The sequence below is a fragment of the Crocuta crocuta genome, unplaced genomic scaffold (assembly GCF_008692635.1).
Source record: "Crocuta crocuta isolate KB4526 unplaced genomic scaffold, BGI_CrCroc_1.0 scaffold139, whole genome shotgun sequence".
NCBI lineage: Eukaryota > Metazoa > Chordata > Mammalia > Carnivora > Hyaenidae > Crocuta > Crocuta crocuta.
Window position 1 is genome coordinate 11,366,954 of NW_027533258.1, and position 1,072 is coordinate 11,368,025.

General features: G+C 62.8%; 1 protein-coding gene across 1 annotated transcript in view; it reads right to left on the bottom strand.

Moving 5' to 3' along the window:
• The window catches only part of PITPNM3 (PITPNM family member 3), a 44,928-nt gene that overhangs the window by 3,748 nt on the left and 40,108 nt on the right, over positions 1–1,072 (bottom strand). Inside the window, exon 20 of the mRNA XM_077746880.1 lies at positions 893–1,042. Within this exon, the coding sequence (XP_077603006.1) occupies positions 893–1,042 (150 nt within the window). The remainder of the gene's footprint in view (positions 1–892; positions 1,043–1,072) is intronic.

Consider the following 1,072-nt stretch of genomic DNA (forward strand, 5'->3'; position numbering starts at 1 on the left):
GGAAGACTGTGTCTCCCCCTCGCTTTCCTCTTGGCGACCCCCTTCTGCAAGGCTGTTTCCAGCCCCGTCTCCGGCCCGTCCTGGTCTGGCCTCCAAAATCCAGCCGCCCTGACCCCGTCCTGCCCCCGACCCACCTGTGCTCTGCTCTCCCCGGTCCCTGTCGCCCTGTGTCCTCCTTTCTGGCCCATCAAAATCAGTTTTCTATCTGCTTCTTGCTTTCCTACATTTGCTCATCTTTGTGCAGCGACTTGGACTGACAATTTCCAGCCATCCCCCCTTCGGGGACTGTTTCTGACGCCACCTCTCCCAGGAAGCCTGCCCTGCTTTTTCCAGTCACCTGTACTAGCTCCAATCTTCCACCTGTCACTGAGTGCGACCTGGTCTCAGAGGGTGGCGCCCAGGGAGCCACGTGTCCCGTGGTCACACCTTCCTGTGGTCCCTTCCCACCACTACTTACAACCAGCAGAGCGTATGGGAAGGTCACGTGACCCCCAACGCTGGGTCGTAAGAAGACTTGCGGCCTCCACCTGGGTCTCCAGAGGTGACGCAGGCTGGCCACGTGGCCAGAGAGCGAGCCCGGCCAGCGGGGAGCAGGAGTTCGTGAGGACAGAGGCCTTCTCGGGGAGCCGCGGGTGACCCCCCTCGCCCAGATCATCACCCGGCTGTGCGTCATGGGGACACCCCACGTGATGACAGCCCACCCACAGAACCACGAGACAGGGACTAAAGAAGGGTGACTTCTGGCAGCTTCATTTGGAGCCTCTTCTCCCAGAGACCAGGACACGGCCGATTGGATCCCGCCTGGAATCAGAACTCGGGAAACCCGGCCTGATTGGCCGCAGAGACTAAATGGAGGCGGGAGGGAGGGAGGAGCCAGCGGGGGGNGGCTCACCGGACGACGTCCACTGCCCCCGGCCGGACCTTGGGGTCGCTTCCCATGATAGACACGCTGGCGGCGAAGGACCCGTCGATGCTGAACACCACGCACTCCATGCCCCGGGGCAGCACCGTGAGGTAGCTCATCGCAAAGGTTTGGTCGCCCCTGCAAGGCACTGCCTGGTCGGCCCGCACC